The sequence below is a fragment of the Manis javanica genome, chromosome X (assembly GCF_040802235.1).
Source record: "Manis javanica isolate MJ-LG chromosome X, MJ_LKY, whole genome shotgun sequence".
NCBI lineage: Eukaryota > Metazoa > Chordata > Mammalia > Pholidota > Manidae > Manis > Manis javanica.
In genome coordinates, this window is record NC_133174.1 from 101,028,884 (window position 1) to 101,041,004 (window position 12,121).

The following is a 12,121-nucleotide window of genomic DNA, read 5'->3' on the forward strand; positions in this document are numbered from 1 at the left end:
TGATGGCGGGCAGGGTTTGCAGACGCTCGGTGGGGTGGATTTGGGGGAAGACTTCTGTGGAGCAGGTGCGTGAGAGCGCCTGCACAGCATCAGGGCCCACAGGGCTGGTGATGCAGTGCACCCCCCACACACCCCCAACATGGAGCCCCCCTGCTGCATCCCATGGGTGTTTTTGGTTGGGTGGGTGTGTTGGTTTCATTTAGGTAGGAGTTCTTAACCTGGGGCCTGCACAGAGGAATAAAGGGATCCATTAACTTAGAGAAACGTCTGTCTTTTCACTGGACAAGAAAAACTAGAAGGGGTGAAAGACTTTCTTCACTAGAAAGGATACCGTCTTTCTTTTCACTAAGCTGCAGCAGAAATGCTGCTCATGAATGTAGGCAAGCACCTGAGGCATTAGCCATGCCTGCCACCCACTTTGTTGTCAGGAGCAATCGCAGATGGCTTCCTATCATGTTACAGTAGTGGCAGGCAGCTCAGGGCTGTTTACGTTCATTGTGGCTTTGCAATTACGGTAGTTGTCAGATTTGCTGCTAGATCTTATTAAATGCATTAGTAAAGAAACACAAGTGCAATATTATAAATCTCTGTTTAAATATTTTTATAACTTTTAATACCATTGGCTTCTTTTGTAACCCTTTGCCTTTTATTTTATGCATTTAAAACATTGTTCTGAGAAGGGGTTTGTGGTGTCCCCATACTGGCGGAGCCCCCCCACCCCTCTAGGCTGAGGAAGGTTGAGAAGCCCAGTTTCCAGGCAGCTGCTTGGAAACCCCTTTCTGTCTCACTAGAGGGAGCTCTTGTTTCAGAGTTGGGGAGCAGTGGGCTCTCCGGCTGACACACAGGAAGAAGGTTGTTTGGAAGAACAGACAAATCAGATGTCCTTTGGGGACATTTTAGGAAACTAGGGTGTAAGAACCCCTATATTTCATCCAGGCAAGCTGCTTCTCTCTTGAGTGGGCTTTAAGCTTACCTCTTGGAGAGTGAGGACTGGGAGAGAGCCCTGTGCTCATTTCTCGGACAGTTAAAGCAAAAGCACTTTGGCCAGTGACAGCCTGAAAAGTGGCCCCAAGGTCATGCTGACCTCAGTTCCTGGTTGCATGCCCTGTTTATTCCCCACCACCCCCGGTCAGCCCATCACCCCTCTGTCTAACCAGCGTTAGGATGCTGGGCAAGTTCTCTCATGGGCTTGCAAGTTCCATTGTGCCGGGCAGGTGACAGGCAGGGGAAAGGATGTGGGACTCAGGTATAGCCTGAAGGCTCCTGATGGGTTAGTGGGTGAGGGAAGAGCTGGGAGATTTGAAAAATTGGCTGAGGGCGGAGCCTTGTCAAGAAGGTGGGCTGATGAGGTTCTGAAGACCATGGGAGTTTTCCTACTGAAGAGGAAGTAGTTGGGGCTCTGAAGTGCTTTGTGGGAGCACAGGATTAAGTCAGGTATTTCCTGCCTTAATCTTACCAGCTTCCAGAAGACACTGCTTCTCACATCTGGCTAGATTGTACCCCTTCTTCTGGGGCTTTCCCCAGGCTTCTTGGGACCTCTTCCAACTCCAGGGTCCCGCCTAAGTTAGTGCTTCTCCTAAGTCAGAGCATCTAGCCTCAGAATCACCTTAGATGTCTGTTACTAAAATGGGAATTCCAGAGCCTGTCCAGATCTGGATTCAAGTGTCTGGGGCAGGGCTCAGGGTTCTGCATTTCCCCTGAGTTCTCTAGGACAGAGCTTCTCAAAGTACCAGAAGCAGTAGCAGCCTAAGTGGGGAATCTGTTAGAAATACAAATACTCAGATCCCTGAGTCTAGGCCCCACCCCAGACCTCCTGAATCGGAAACTCTGGGGTGGGACCCAGCAAACCGCCTTGCAGCCAGCCCCCTAGGGGCTTCTGATGCCAGCTCAAGTTTGAGAGCCACCCTGCTAGGGGGTTGTGATAGATATTAAAGATAAGCCTCACTGGCTCACAGAGTCTAAGAGTTGTCCCCCTTGCTGCAAGCTCACCAGAGGCTCAGCTGTTTCATACTAAGTGCATAACTTGTGTGAGGTGCAGTGGTAAGGTATGTTTAAATAACACTTTTCTCTAGAGTATCTCCGTGCTCCTTTAGCTTTTATATTCCTACGGTGCTCCTGCAAGGTAGGAAGGACCTGGGGTTTCCCTCTGAGTGGGATGCTTATGCTTGGGGGGATGTTTAACCCACACAAATGATCACACAGAACCTTGGTAAGAGCAGAAGCTGGGACCTGGGTCTCTAGGCCCCAGTGCCCATTCTGCTAGGCCAGGCCCGCCTGTTGGATTCTTTGCCAGCTCAGGGTCCTCCTCCTATGTGCTGTTGGCAGAGGGCTGGCTCTCTTGGTCGTCTCATGGATGGAGGTTGGTCTTTAAGTTGCCTTAGCCACAGGCTGGGTGGCCCAGTTAGCCCTCTCTAGGCACTTTCCGGGTAAAGCCTGGCCTGAGTGGGCTTTCCAGCCCCTTAGAATAGAGGTTGGCAGGATGGACCTTCTTTGTGGACACCCAAATCAGAACAGCCTATATTTTGTTGCACATTAAACAGACTAGAGGGTGCAGTTCATTTGGTCAAATGCCTGGACGAAGGGAAACCTGATGTGGGCCAGCACTCCATGGCTGAGAATGGGAAATTCCATATTCACAATGACCTTGGGTTGTGCCACCCAGGCTTGCAAAAGCTAGACACAGAAGGGTTCCTTTAGAGGGCACCAGCGAAGGGATAACGTTGTTGGTGGGAACTAAATTTGTCATTCTCTTCCTTGTACCTTCTCCAGTATTCCCTATACCACTGAGTGGTACCACCACACATTTATTACCCACGCCAGAAATTTTAAAGAAAATCATTGCACACCACATGCATTCCCTGCCCTGTGTGCCGTCTACCCCCCTTCCCCACCAAAGAAAAAAAGAAATCACTGACCAAATCCTGTCAATTCAACCTCCTGGTAATTTCTCAAATTCATTCTACTACAACTGTGTAATTCAGATCTGATCATCCCAAGCTTGGTCTATTGCAGTAGCCTCAATACTGATCTCCCTGCCTCTACGCTTGCCCTGTTCAATCAGCATCCAGACTTTGGGCTCTGTCCTCTGCTACTCAAAGTGTGATCTCAGGATCCAGCAGCACCTGGGAGCTAGTTAGACATGCGGACCAGACTCTTATGCCCTCCTCCCACACCCCCCAGACCTATAGTATTAGAATCTACCTTTTAACAAGATCTCAAGGTGATTTGTAAAGTCCAAAATAACTAATGTAGCAAAGAGAATTTTGCATGAATTGGACCTTATCTTCTGTTTATCCCTCTCTCCCACATGATAACCCAGTGATACTGAACTATATAAAGTTCTCAGACATACTGGGTTGCTTGCTTCATTCTTTATGCAAGTATTGACTGAACCCCTACTTTGTGTCCAGCACTTGCTAGGGATAAAGCAGTGAGCAAAACAATCAAGCTTATGTTTCTTGTGGGAGGAGACAGTAAAAAAATAGTAAGTCAGATGATGTTAAGTGCTACAGAGGAAGAGATAAAGCAGGGTAAGGGGTATAGCACTGTGGAATGGATGGAGAGGGTTGCAATTTTAAATCATGTGGCCTCATTCACAGGGAAGACCTCTCTGAAACGTGGCATTTGAGTGAAGGCTTGAGGGAGTGAGCTATTGGATATCTGGGGGATGAATATAGCAAGCAGAGGAAATAGCAAGTGTAAAGGCCTTGAGACAGTATTTCTCAAATATTCAGCAATAGCAAGTAATTCATTGTGCCTAGAGCTGGGTGAAGGGCAAAGTAGTAGGAGATGAGGTCAGAGGGGTGATAGGTGAGTGGAAAGATCATATACAGGGCCTCATAGATGACTGTAAAGACTTGACAGTTTATTCTTCAGGAGATGGGAGGCCGCTGGAGGTTTTATTTATTTATTTATTTACTTATTTATTTATGTATGTTTTTATTTATTATTATTATTTTCTGCTATCATTAATCTACAATTACATGAAGAACACTATGTTTACCAGGCTCCCCCACTCACCAAGTCCCCCACCCCCACCCCACTACAGTCACTGTCCATCAGTGAAGCAAGATGCTGTATAATCACCACCTGTCTTCTCTGTGTTGTACAGTCCTCCCTGTCCCCCCCCACAACACTATACGTGCTAATCATAATGCCCCCTTTCTTTTTCTCCGCCCATATCCCTCCCTTCCCACCCATCATCCCCAGTCCCTTTCCCTTTGGTAACTGTTAGTCCATTGTTGGGTTCTGTGATTCTGCTGCTGTTTTGTTCCTTCAGTTTTTCTTTGTTCTTATACTCCACATATGAGTGAAATCATTTGGTACTTGTCTTTCTCCACCTGGCTTATTTTACTGAGCATAATACCCTCTAGCTCCATCCATGTTGTTGCAAATGGTAGGATCTGTTTTCTTCTTATGGCTGAATAATATTCCATTGTGTATATGTACCACATCTTCTTTATCCATTCATCTACTGATGGACACTTACGTTGCTTCCATTTCTTGGCTATTATAAACAGTGCTGCAATAAACATAGGGGTACATCTGTCTTTTTCAAACTGGGCTGCTGCATTCTTAGGGTAAATTCCTAGAAATGGAATTCCTGGGTCAAATGGTATTTCTATTTTGAGCATTCTGAGGAACCTCCATACTGCTTTCCACAATGGTTGAACTAATTTACATTCCCACCAGCAGTGTAGGAGGTTCTCCACAACCTCGCCAACATTTGTTGTCATTTGTCTTTTGGATGGTAGCCATCCTTACTGGTGTGAGGTGATATCTCATTGTGGTTGTAATTTGCATTTCTCTGATGACAAGCGATGTGGAGCATCTTTTCATGTGTCTGTTGGCCATCTGAATTTCTTTAGAGAACTGTCTATTCAGCTCCTCTGCCCATTTTTTAATTGGATTATTTGCTTTTTGTTTGTTGAGGTGTGTGAGCTCTTTATATATTTTGGATATCAACCCTTTATCGGATCTGTCATTGCTGGAGGTTTTGAGCAGAGGACTGACATGATGCAAATTGATTTTTCAAGGGATCACCCAGTTGCTACGCTGACATTAGGCAGTAGGGGGACAAGGTTAGAAGTAGGGAGACCTGTTGGGGATGTTTGTAATAACTCAGGAAGGAGATAATAGTGGCTTGGGAGAGGGTACTGGCAGAAGAGGGAGAGAAACATCATTGGGTTCTGGATGCATACTGAACGTACAGCCAACAGATTTGCTGATGGCTCAGATATGGGGCATGAGAGAAGGCAGGGTCAAGGATGACTAAGGTTTTTGATCTGAGTAATAACCATTTATTGAGATAAGGAAGACTAGGAGTAGGGCTTTTGTGTTTGTTGATAGCTTCTTTGGGGGTGGAGTGGGGTGTGGGGGGAGAAGTGCTCTTTGAGTTACGTATTGTTGTATAACAAACACCCCCAAAACTTAATAGCTTAAAACAATGACTTACTGTTTCTCACAATTGTGTGAATTGACTGTCATTCTTTTGTTATGGATTGAATGTTTGTGTCACCCCCCATTCTCCTCAATGTGACGATGTTTGGAAGCAGGGTCTTTGGGAGGTGATTAAGTCATGAGGGTGGGGCCCTCATGAATGGGATTGGTGCCCTTATAAGAAGAGGACTGAGAATTCCCTAACCCCTTCCACCATGTTGAGAACACAAGAAGGTGGCTGTCTATGAAGTGGGCTTGCACCAGACACTGAATCTGCCAGTGTCTTGATCTTAAACTTTCTCGTCTCCAGAACTGTAAGGGAATAACTTTCTGTTGTTTAAGCCATTCCATCTATGGTATTTTGTTGTGGTAGGCCAAGCTGACTATGACATTTTCCTCCTGGTCTTGCCTGGGCTCAACTGGGATGGCTGAGCCTCTCTATCCACATGGCATTTCATGGCACAGGGGTCTCAGGGCAGCATTCCAAGAGGGTGAGCCCCAATGCACAAGTGCTTATCAAGCTTCTGCATCTTCTTTGATGATGTCCCATTGGGCCAAGCAAGTTCCATGGCTGAGCCGTGTGGGCCACATGGCCAGGTCAGTGTGGGAGAGGAATACAGAAGGTGTGGATAGTGGGAGCACGTGATTCACTGGGAGCCAGTGCTGTAATGATGCAGCATAAGAGCCAAGTTCCGAAGTTGTATTTAAGAGTGAGGTGTGTATTTAGATGTCCAAGCCTAGCTACTGAGTAGGCTGTTAGCTGTGTGAGCCTGGAGTTCAAGGCAGAGGTCCAAGCTGAGGTAGAAATGTCGGTCAGCATGTAGGTCATATTAAAGCCATGCAGTTGGTTGAAATGCCCCGGGGAGTGAATGTATGTAGAGAAGAGAAAAGCTCTGAGTCCTGCAGCCTGCTCCTCTCCATTGTGAGAGGTCGGGGGGATGAGGAGGAGCCAGTATAGGAGACCGAGAAGAGGCAGACCATGAGGCAGGAAGAGAACTGAGATAGAGCAGTACCCCAGAAGCCAAGTGAAGACTATGTCAAGAAGGAAGGGTATATAAAATGAGGCCTGAAAGTTGACCATTGGCTTTAAGAATGAAAAGATTATTTGTGACTTCACTGGGGAGCTCCTTCTGTAGAGTGATGGGTGGGGAGGTAAGAGCAGAAGCCTGATGAGAGAGGGTTAAGAAAGAATAGGAAGAGAGGAACTGTAGACAGGAAATATACACAAGTGCTGTCCAATAAAAATATGTGAGCCACATAAGTAAGTTCAAATGTTCTAGTAGGTACCCTAAAAAGGTTAAAGAAACAGGTGAAATTAATTTTAATAAGATGGCTTATATCTTATTTAACCGATTATATATAAAATATTATCATTCCAGTATAACCAATTTAGAATTATTATCAGGATATTTTACATCCTTTGACATCCAGTGTGTGTTTTTCACTACAGCTCATCTCCACTCAGATTAGCTGCATCTCAAGTGCTCAATAGCCACATGTGACCAGTAGCTGCCATCTTGTGTAGTACAAGTACAGGAAATTCTTTCATGGAATTTTGCTGTAAAGAGCAGCAGAGGAATGAGGTGGTCGCATGGAGAAGTGAAAGTGATGGCAAGTGTTTGTTCTAGAACAAGGGCTATTACAGTGTGGTTAGTTGGTGTGCTAATGGGACTAGTCCAGTGGAGAAGAAGGAATTGCTGATGTGAGGGAAAGAGGAAGCAGTTGCTGGAGTGATAGTGCACAGATGAGAGGGGATGGGATCTGGGGACGGAGGGGCAGGCAGGCCTTGGCTAGGATTCCGGGCAGTGCATCCATGGTGTCGGCAATGAAGGCAGAGCACACTGGGTGCCAGTGCAGGTCAGTGTTTGGCTGTGACCACAAGACCTTGTGGAAGTTTTTGTCTGATTTCTTTTTTCTCAGTCAAGTAGGAAGCGAGGCCATCATCTGAGAGTAAGGATGGGATACAAGTATTGCAGATGTGAGAAGAGAGGAGAAAAATAGTAAACTGTGACCTGAGAGAGTGCATGCATGGGGGAAGTGTAGTGTGATTGCCTGGCAACATGAAGGATGCACTTGAGATTTGTAATCATGAATATGAAGGGAGAACAGTCAGCACTGTTGTTTTTCTCTAGTCACATTCAACTGCGTAGGTGCAAGCAAGGAGGAGGAGATCAGGATTTAAGCAGGGCTGGGATTATTTGGCAAGATGAATATGATCATGAGAGGCACAGTGGAGCCAAAGGTAGACGCCAGGGATAATTAGAATCATGGGCCATGGAGGTGAAAGAGGGAAGAGGCAGCTGTGAGGGGCAGCCGAAAGATGGTTGGACCATTGCTTCACAGATTCCTCTGGGTCAGGGTCAGGGTTAGAGGGCGTAAGTAAGCTGGACAGACAGAAGTAGTGGTTGAAGAGGGAGGGCTTCCAAGTATTCATAATCTCAGGTCTCAGATATGACCATGAGAGGACAGAGCACTGGGGAGAAGAGGCCAAGGAACTGGAAGGCCAGGGTGCTGGAAGGTTCATCTAATCATGTGTTGAAATTATCAAGAAATATGACAGGAATGGTTTTGGAGAGAATGGTGCTGAGCCAGGTGCTGATATCTTCAAGGGATAGTGAGGGCCATGACCTAGGTGTTTGTAGACAGCTGTAAAAGGCAAGAGTAGTGGGTGGTACGGTACTGTGGTTGTGCGTTTTAGGGAGAAAGGAGGGCTAGTGGTCTGGAAATAGCAATGCAAAGAAAGAAGTTGCCTACTCTACCTACATGGGCCAAAGGAGGAAAAACCAGTGACTGACTTTAGAGGGCTAGAGCCGAAGCAGGCTCCTAGTGGGTGGGGAGAGGTAGGTCAGGTAAGAACAATGGGATGAAGAGGACCTACAAAGACGTGGTTGAACTATCAGCAATTTGGCTGACGAATTTCTTTGTGACTTTACATGCTCTGGTCCCTTTCCCTGGAATTTCCTTCCTTACCTTGTGCACCTGGAATACTTTTCTTCATAGTTTACCACCCAGCTACTGCACTGCAACTTTTCTGAAATTGCCATAGCATGAATTACCAGCAACCAGCATGCTGAAAACCCAGTGGAACTATTTGTCTTTACTTTGTTGTGCCTCCATAGAGAACCATGTTCCCAGTGGAATTTTCTGTGATGATGAGAATGTTCTCTTTCTGCACTGTCCACTATGGTAGCCTCTAGCCACACATGGTTATTGAACACTTGAAATGTGGCTGGTGTAGCTGAGGGACCAAATCTCTAATTTTATTCAATTTTAATTCATTTTAATGTAAATTGCCATCATTAAACTTGCTTTCAGTCCTGTCTTCTCATGGATCCTCTTTTTTCTGGCAATTATTGCTGTTTCCCAGCCTCTGTCCTTGGTTCTTTAATTTCATTCTGCTGGTTGATTCTAATTTCATTCTTCCTGGATGCTGTTATCCACACCCCAGGGAGACCATCTCACTCTCCTGAGTTCTAGACCTGGTTGTCCACAGCCTGTTGGAGATGGCAGCTTGGGCATCCTATGGGTGTTCTGTATCAGCATGCTCCAACCTGGACTCTTCTCTCCTCTGAATAACTCTTCTCAGTTAGTGAGTGAGATTGTAGACCTGGGAGTTGCTCTGGACATCTCCTTCACGTCCAACAAATTGCCAAGTCATCTCTATTTATGCAGCAGCAGCTGAACCTGGTCTTCAATCTTGTGTCTCTCCAGCCCATTGTCCACACTGCTGCCTCAGCAGTCTCCTAGCTGAAACAGAAATCTGACCTTGCATTCCTGTTTAAAACCTCTTGATGGCTTCTCATTGTGTATTGAATAAAGGCCAAGTTCCTTGGCATGACAGATGAGGCTCTTCATGACCTGACCCACTTGCCTGTCTCTTCAGCTTCATCTTCTGACACATGGTCCTTCCCACGTTATGTTCCAGTCACACAGAACAGCTGGGGATTGTGTGCACCCCCGATCACTTACTGCCCTACCTTATTCTCACCATTCACCTGTAAGTGGCAGGGTAGTTCTCAAGGGCAGGGGCTGTGTTGGCTTCCTTATCCCCATTGCCTGGCATGGAATCTGGTGCCCAGTGTGGACCCAGTCATTGTTGAATGAGAGGGTGACGGGTAGAAGTGAATGAGTTGGAGGGAGCAGGGAGGTTGGAGAATGGGAGGCCACCCTGCCTAGTCTCATCTTGGTGTAAATCCTTCCTGGGTGGGATTATAGGATGGGAGAAAGGGAGGCCCCTGGGGATTAGTTTCTGCTGCTGGTGGTACAATTGACTTCTTTCCCAGCACTCATAAAGCTTCCTTCTGGCAGAAATCGATTTCAGAAAAAGCTATTATCTCGGTTTCCTCCTACCTTTAGAGCTGAAATGTTTCTATCCTCCTGGGATAGAAGATGCTAGTGGAAAATGTCACATTTTTTCTGCAAGTAGAAAAAAAAGTTTTATGTGTTTAATTTTTCTGCAAGTGCTTAAGTTTCTATTTTCTTTGAGAAGAAAAGTAGTTTTTCACTGGGATTATCCCAAGGGCCACATCCAGGTATATAGAAAAAAGAATGATGTGTATTTGCATACGATTTGCATATATTTATGCAGACTGGGTCATCTATTCTCAGGTTGCTTTCCTTTTTTTCTTCCTTTTCCAAAGGAATCGAATATTTGATTATCATTGCAATGAAAAGAATCAACAAGAGTGAAAAGGCAGTGGAGGCTGCAAAGTCCCCCTTCGTAGGGAAGATCACCTCTTGACAAGATTCCCTGTCTTCCAGCCTTTCATACTGCTCGGGATGGCTGTGGTTGCTATGATAAAAATAGCATCTGCTCTCTGTGTGCCGGCTAGCTCTGTGTTTACTTCTCTCGGTCTCTTGGTCCACTCAGCAGCCCTGAGAGGTGAATGGATGTTACCTCCAGTCTACATACAGGAAAATGGGCTCAGCGGGGCAGCCCAATTTGCCCAGGGTCCCCCTGGAGGCAGTGGCAAGAGGCAGGATTCAAACCCAAAGCTGTCTGACCCTGAGGCCTGTGTATGACACACTGATCTGTGTTTTCCGTCATTGACGCACACTGGCGGGTTTTCTGTCTCTCATACTTGCTGTTACTAGCCAGGAACTTGTTCACACAGGTATGTAGTTTGTCCGGTTGTCATTTGAATGGCAGTGGACGGTTGCACAATATCAAGGTAGCAGAGTTTACTTACCTCGCCATTTGGTTTGTTTACAGTTCCTCAGTGTTATGGGTGGTGCAGGTGTAAGCACCTTTGTGCAAGTAAGGGTGGTTTGTTGGAGTTCTTCAGGTATTCGATGGTCATCGAGCCAAAGGGTTATATGTAGTTTCATGGTTCTCTGGAAAGACTGTGCCGTTCATGCACCTGTGCCGCCATGCTGTCCTGAGTGCCTGCTGTACCCCAGGTGCTGAAGGGGAAGAGGTGGTTGAGAAATGGCTGCTCCCTCAGGGAACGTAAAGTCCAGTGCAGGACAGATGATGCAACAGCATGAATGGTGCTCAAGCGGGGTTTGGGCAAGAGGCAGTGAGAGCCCTGAGAAATGTGACCTGGCCGTGGTGGAGTGCTCCTCTTCCCCACATCCTAGGTAGGACAGGGTCAGGGGCTTTAGGGCAGGGCAGGGGGGCTGCCCAGAGGTTGAGGCCTCATTCCAGCTTCTCCCAGTTCTGTGGCTGAGCTGCCTCCTGGCTGAGGACAGCCCTGCCTGTGGTCCTTTTCTGCAGCCACCCCCTGGTCTCCTGGGGCATGTCACTGCTTCCTGGCTTCCACTAGGAGGAGCCAAGCAGAGACTGGAGGGAGGAGACACCTTTGGAACATGGTGGGGGAGGTGCTTGAAGAGTGGCAGGAATGCAGCCAGAGCACCTCTTGGTCCTCCAGGTCCCCCTTCTCCTTTATGTCCTCAGCAGCCAGGGTGACAACAGGGGATCCAATTCCCACTCAGTCAGCAGACAGGGAAGTACACACAGTGTAAGTGTGTGGTGCAGTGCCTTTCCACAAACTGAGCACTGTGTTAGATGCTAGGGACACAAATGCATCTGACCCAATCCTCAACCCCAAGGTGCTCTGGTCTAGACAAATGGACAGACCAGGAAAGATGGTACAACTTGGTTTGACAGAGGTCTGGATAAAGATCAACAAGAGCATTGAGCAGGGGTTCCCCTGGCAGTGTCTGAGAGCTTGGTGCTCCACTATTGTGGCTTGGCTGTGGTGCTGCCCATCTCTGAGCTTTGATTTCTCCATCTATGAAATGGAGGGATGAGTTTAATGCCCTTTGGACTCAGATGTGCTGTGAGCTTGCCTTTTGTTCAGAGAGCAGGCCTGAGCTCCTCCCCCAGAAGACCCAGCTGGCTTCAGTCACCCACCCCACCTGGCCCCTCTTCTCCCCTCCACACTCGCCCTGCCCTCCACGGTGTTCCCTGGTGTTCTGCCTCCAGCCTTTTTCCCTCTCAATCTACATATGTTCCCGTGACTTCAGTTATCATTACGTGCCAATGACACCTGTATCCAGATGTTCAGCCCTGTCCTCTTCACTAGTTTGTGATTTGTATAATAATAATAATCGGCATTTGGTAAATTCCAGATATAGCACTACACTCAGTGACTTAAACCATCTCATCTATCCAACAACCTGGTGAAGTAGGCACCCCATTTTATAGATGAATGAGACAGAGTTCAAGAGATCGTAAGGC

At 47.0% G+C, this 12,121-nt stretch overlaps 1 protein-coding gene across 24 annotated transcripts in view; it reads left to right on the forward strand.

Moving 5' to 3' along the window:
• The window catches only part of TMEM164 (transmembrane protein 164), a 331,399-nt gene that overhangs the window by 192,224 nt on the left and 127,054 nt on the right, over positions 1 to 12,121 (forward strand). The window contains exon 6 of one of the 24 annotated variants that reach the window (XM_036991413.2): positions 10,080 to 10,283. The exons of the other annotated variants lie outside the window; for them this stretch is intronic. Coding sequence (XP_036847308.1) covers positions 10,080 to 10,180 — 101 coding nt within the window. The 3' untranslated portion in view covers positions 10,181 to 10,283. Of the gene's footprint in view, positions 1 to 10,079; positions 10,284 to 12,121 lie in introns of those variants that run through there. 24 annotated transcript variants of the gene reach the window in all.